Raw genomic sequence first — 6000 nt, 5'->3', positions numbered from 1 at the left:
CAATTTTTTTTTAAAATTGCATGACTAAAGTTGGTATTTCTTTAGCTCTGCATGATAAATTAATTTAACAGTATCCCTTTAACAAATCTACTTTGGTAAGAAATCTGGCATTGCAAACTCCATCATCAGAGTCTTCCAGGAAAGGAATTGAGTAGGGGGTCTGTCCTTATTACTTCACTCCCCTTTCTGTAACCTATGCATTATATGTTTGAACAATCAGGCTCAACTTCAGTTTGGTTGACTAGGTTGAGAATTAGATGTTTTTTGCAATGTGTACTGAATTTCTTTGCTTTCACCTGAGCCTGTTTTTTTTTGGATCAATCGGGGTGCTGTTTGATAGAAAAGGATTCTCCTACAACATATCATCTATGGCTAAAGTTGTACACTCCTGCTCATCTTAGAGGTTGATGTCCATTCACCCATCTTCAGGTTCCTGCTGAGTTTTTCACAATTTCTGTTTTTTTTTTGTTTTTGGAGTATTCTTGTTAGGTATTTTTGTTTTTCTTCTTATATCCAGAAGTGCTCTTACAGAAAACTGAACATTCCCCCCATCACCAAATTACTTGTGATATTTTTAATCTATCACTCGTGTTTTCCAATTGATGAATTTATAAGCAAAGCCCATTATGGGCAGTTTAGGCATTTTCATTCCTCTTGTTTCTAAGTATGAAACTATGGTATATAACTTTCCTAAAAGCCAGCATTAGGTAAGCAAATAGTAGATGTTCCAGTTGAGAAATTGTCTTGGTATCCCTCTATCTCATCACCACCATTTGCTATCTGACATACCTGCACTTGCTTACCTTCCCACGAATGATATTATTTCAACATATCAATATGAAAGTAAATTCTTCTGGTGATCTAGAGTGTCAATCAGATAATTTACTTTATCAATCCTTTAGACTAGCCTATATAGAGCACTGAACCATATACTCAACAGCTCATTCTGTAAAGACAATAACACTAACACCTCATCTCCCTGCTTGTCAACCCAGTGTTTCATGGTTGTTTACAATGTTTTATGTTTCTGGAGGTAACTTTTAGTCCCCTGTCAGCTGCTCCCAGAACACTAATGCATAGCTCTTTTGCATATCTTTATTTCCAATTAGTTTTAAAAGACTAGAAGAGTCCTTAGGTGAATTCTCATGTAACAAAGGAAATTCCAGTGATGAGGATACACATGCAGTGTGCTCTCACCATCTCGTTGCTGAGATTACTTTAAGATCGTAAACTAACCCGTAAAACCATGAATACAGGACTTCAAACCAACTGAAGAGTTGGAGAACTTTTCATTACTGGAGCAGCAGCAAAACAAAATGAGAGGACAACAATTTTACATAGGGCAGGGCTCTTGTATAACAACTTCAATTTACCCGTGTATATAGTACCTTTAGTGTAGTAATTTTACAGGAGTGAAAGCAAACAAAATACAATGCTCTGCCACATAAGGATAAATGGCCACTTGGCCAAAGTGGTAGGCTTTAGCTAGAGCCTTAAAATGAGACAATGTGGAAACAAGGTTTATGGAGGAAAGTAGATAGACCAGGAGCAATTAAAATCAAAAGGTCAGAATTTAGAGTGCAGACATCTGACATGAAGAGAGAAGTAGGAGATTAGAGATAGGGAGAGGTAAAGCCATGGAAGGATTTGAACACAAGAATAAGACTTAAAATTGAGGCAATGTAACTCAGTAAGCTTGACTAAAGTGAAAATGCTTGCTAATTTCAGTGATCATTTCCAGTGTTACCACCACAGATAATTAAGGTCAGAGGCTGAGAATTCAGTGGCAAGTGTCTCATTTCCTGGCTTCTCAAAACGTGTCCAGAAAGGCATAAATCAGGACTTAGATTCTAGATTCTAGTGGTGCTGGAAAAGCACAGCAGTTCAGGTACCATCCAAGGAGCAGTAAAATCGACGTTTCGGGCAAAAGCCCTTCATCAGGAATAGAGGCAGAGTGCCTGCAGGGTGGAGAGATAAATGAGAGGTGGGGGTGGGGAGATAAATCAGGACTTCTCCACTCGGCTGGATGAGTGCAGTTCCAATACTCCAAAAAATGTAACCACATCCAGGACAAAAGTTGTTTACCTAATCAATGTCTGATCCATCACATTACTCATTCACTCCATACAATACAGGAACATTATAAAATGTCCTGCAGCAACTCTCCAGGGTTTCTTCAACAGCACCTACCAAATCGGTGACTTCTGCCATCCAGAATAAAAAAAAGTACACGTAAAGGATCACCACTGCCTTCAAGTCCCTTGCAGATAATCATCTTGACTTAGAAATATATCTGTATTTTCACTGTCACAAGGTCAAAAACCTGGAACATTCTAACAACACTGTGGGCATACAAACACAATATGAAGGGAAAAGTTATGAGGCAGTGGTTCAGCAGCACCTTCTCAAGTATCATGCAATGGTTAATAAATGCTGGCCTTGCCTGTACATTCATACCCAAAGAATGAACAAAAAAAATGGTGTGGTTAACCAGGAAAGTATCAAAATACTGTACACTAGTCTGGAGGTTACCAAAATAGAGAAAGCAGACAAGGAATTCGAAAACAAGAATGAAAATTTTAATGCTAACGATCACAAAGTTCTTGAAAGAACATATCTCCTCTTGTCAACATCACCCCAAGCCTGCAATTATACTGGACTCAAACAAAAACTGTGCGGTGCAAAACTTAATTCTGCAGCAGCAAGTTTGCCACATTAAGTTTGAGTTTGGAAGGTACGGAGAGGAGATTGGCAAATTACACACAGGATCAACTGCTTTACGTGCTATTACTTATCATGCTCAATCATGTCAAAAATATAAGCTGTTGCACATCAGTTCTAACTTGTAATTTGTTAAACTTTGAAACAAATTTAAAAACACATATTGTGGCAAATATGTAGATGCTCAATCAGAGCACAAACTACATAAAACTTGCATGAACTGAAAATGAGTTAACAGAAATAAATCTAACACGTCTGAACAGAAAAAAGTTTTGTGCTTGTATAATTTGTATTCAAAACTGACATCCACTGTACTAGTCTGGTTGCATAAAACAGCGATAAACAGTCAGTTCCAAGGGATTTGACTTACCTCAACCTTCCTGTCAGCCCATGATTACTCCAAGTTGGATCTGAAACTATTAAACTGCTCCTTCAAATATTCAATAAAAGTTGAATCACTAGTCAGGAAAAGTGACAGTTTAAAAGTGACAAGGACCCAAGGTGAAAAAGATCAAACTGAAATCAAACTGAGTGCATTTCATTAAATTAGAAAAAATCAGTTACTTACAGATACAGTGTCAAAAAATATAAAGCACAACGTGAAATAATGCCTTTTTGCATGTATTCTACAGAAATTGGTGAGAAATCAAAGCAGAATTTGGAAAAAAATATTGGGGGGGAAGGTCCAGAGAAATAAGTTTTCAGAAAATGCTTTTCATACTTAAATACTTTATTATAATGCAATTTCCCTGCCACTTCATTCCTTGGAAGCAGTGCATAACAAAATGCATGCCACTGTGTAATGAAATACTATTTTCAGTTACTGGTTCATGATTCCTTTCTCGGTTAATTGCCTCACAATGATGGATCAATATAATGTTCAAATTAGATACGTGTATATATAAAAAAAGACAAGACAAAGTTTGTGTTTTTTCTTCAAGTCTTCATTTACAAAATGTAACTCAAAAAAAAGGCACATCAGTACCAAAGAATATTCAAAGAACTAAGTCATATCTTTTATTAAGCTTTGTAGTCTGCCAAAAAACATGGCCTTGATTTTTAATACATATTTTTCTACCTAACAATATTGTAACAAAATATCAGAAAATGTTCATCTTAGTAACTATATAATTGGGGATATAAATAGCCTCTTCTTAAAACCTATTTATTTCCCTTTCAATAACATTTGAGTGAATTAAATTGTATAAACATATGAAATGATACTGCTTCCGGAAGCCAATTAATTTTAAGAGCATTTCTATACAGAAATCATTTGTACACAAATATTTTATACACAATTATATAATTTGTTCCAAAAGTATTTGGGGTATAATTCAGCTACATAGTGCTGATAAATCAAATCTTGCAGGCTGTAGTCTCTGGCCTTTGGACAGTCATGAGCAAGAAAAGCATAGTCAGATATAATCATCGTGAACAGGCTCTCCACTGACATCACAGTAATGTATGAAAATAGCTACAACTCGCTGAAACACACCACTCTTCATCTGTCTTCTCTCAGAGATTTCCTCACCAATTGTTTCCATGCAAATGTCAGCTGACAACTGCCCTTTTCTTCGTGGAGCATAGATTGTAGCTGGGGGAAAGAAAACAGGAATCAGTGTCACACAGCATAGAAACAGACCCTTTGGCCTAACTTGCCCACACCAACCAAGTATTCTAAATTAAATTAGCCCCATTTTTCCTGCACTTGACCCATATTCTTCTAAACCTTTATTTCATGTACATATCCAAATGTTGTAACTCTACCTACATCTACCACTTTGTCTGGCAGTTCACTCTATGTGCAAACCACTATGTGAAAAAGTTACCCTGGGGAAAATACCTTTGCTATTCACCTTGTCTATACCCTTCATGATTTTAAGAACTTCTAGAATGCCACTACTCAGCCTCCTATGCTCCAGTGGTAAAATGTCCCTGCTTATCTATCCTCTCCTTAACTCAAACCCTCCAATCACAGTAATATCCTTGCAACGTTTTTCTACACCCTCACCAATTTAATAATAGCGTTCCTATGGCAGGGCAAGAGAATGCCAAACATGGTCCAAAGGCCTGTAAAACCTCAACATGACATACCAACTCTTAAGTACAACGGTCTGAGCAATAAAGGTAAGCATTCCAAATGCCTTTTTACCACTCTGTCTACCTGTGAAGCAATGTTCAAGGAGCTATGTACCAAGTTCTCTATGTTCTACAAGAATGTCTGGGGCTCTACCATTTACTGTCAATACCTGCCCTTATTCGTTTGTCCAAAATGCAACACTTCACATTTATCTAAATTAAACTCCATCTGCCACTCCTCTGCCTATTGACCCAATTAATCAAGAACCCTTTGTAATCTTAGATAACCTTCATCACTGTCCACAATACCACAGTTAGTGTCATCCATAAACTTACTAATTATGTTTCCTATATTCTCATCCAAATAGTTTATACAAATGACTCAGCACTAACCCTACAAAACATCGCTGCTCAGAGGCCTCCGGTCTGAAAAACAACCCTCCACCACCACCATCAAGCCAATTGTATCTCCAACTAGCAAGCTCTCTCTGAATCCCATGCGATCTAACTTTGCTAACCAGTCTACCACGCGGAAACGTGTCAAAGGAGTTACCAAAACCCACGTAGACAATGTCTAACATACTGCCCTGATCTATTTTCTTGGTCACATCCTCAAAAAAAAAACCATTAAGTTTGACAGACACTATTTCCCATGCACAAAGCCATGCCAACTACCCCTAATCAGCCCTTGCTTTTCCAAATACATGTAATCCTGCCTTTCAGAATCACTCCAACAATGTAACCACCATGCTGGGATCTCTCTCCAGCATCTGCAGTCCTCACTTTCTCCTAACCACCATGGATGTCAGACTCACTGGTCTATAATTCCCAGGCTTTCTTGAATAATGGCATAATATTTGCTACTTTTCAGTCTTCCAGCACTTCATCTGTGGCTATAGTTGATAGAAATATCTCTGCTATGCACTCCACAATGACTGCCCTAGATTCCCACAAGGTCCTGGGATACACTTTATCAGGTCCTGGAGATTTGTCCACCTTTGTGCTTTTTAAGACCTCCAGCACCTTCTTTTCTATAATGTGAGCTGTTTCAAGACATCAATATTTACTTATAAGCTCCCTACCTTCCATGTCTTTCTTCACAGTAAATGTTGAAGCTATATAAATGTTTAGTATCTCTCCCATGTCATGTGGTTCCACACAGACAACCTTGTTGATCTTTAAGGGACCCCATTCTCTCCC

At 37.6% G+C, this 6000-nt stretch overlaps 1 protein-coding gene across 3 annotated transcripts in view; it reads right to left on the bottom strand.

Moving 5' to 3' along the window:
- Nucleotides 1-3715: 3715 nt before the first annotated feature.
- fbxo38 (F-box protein 38) overlaps nt 3716-6000 on the bottom strand; it is a 72844-nt gene continuing 70559 nt past the window's right edge. For all 3 annotated transcript variants that reach the window (XM_072590919.1, XM_072590920.1, XM_072590921.1), the window contains one exon: nt 3716-4315. In XM_072590919.1, coding sequence (XP_072447020.1) covers nt 4137-4315 — 179 coding nt within the window. In that variant the 3' untranslated portion in view covers nt 3716-4136. The remainder of the gene's footprint in view (nt 4316-6000) is intronic.

Source organism: Chiloscyllium punctatum, chromosome 20 (assembly GCF_047496795.1).
Source record: "Chiloscyllium punctatum isolate Juve2018m chromosome 20, sChiPun1.3, whole genome shotgun sequence".
NCBI lineage: Eukaryota > Metazoa > Chordata > Chondrichthyes > Orectolobiformes > Hemiscylliidae > Chiloscyllium > Chiloscyllium punctatum.
Note: the sequence above shows the minus strand (reverse complement) of the source record. Positions and strands in the feature narration are given on the sequence as shown.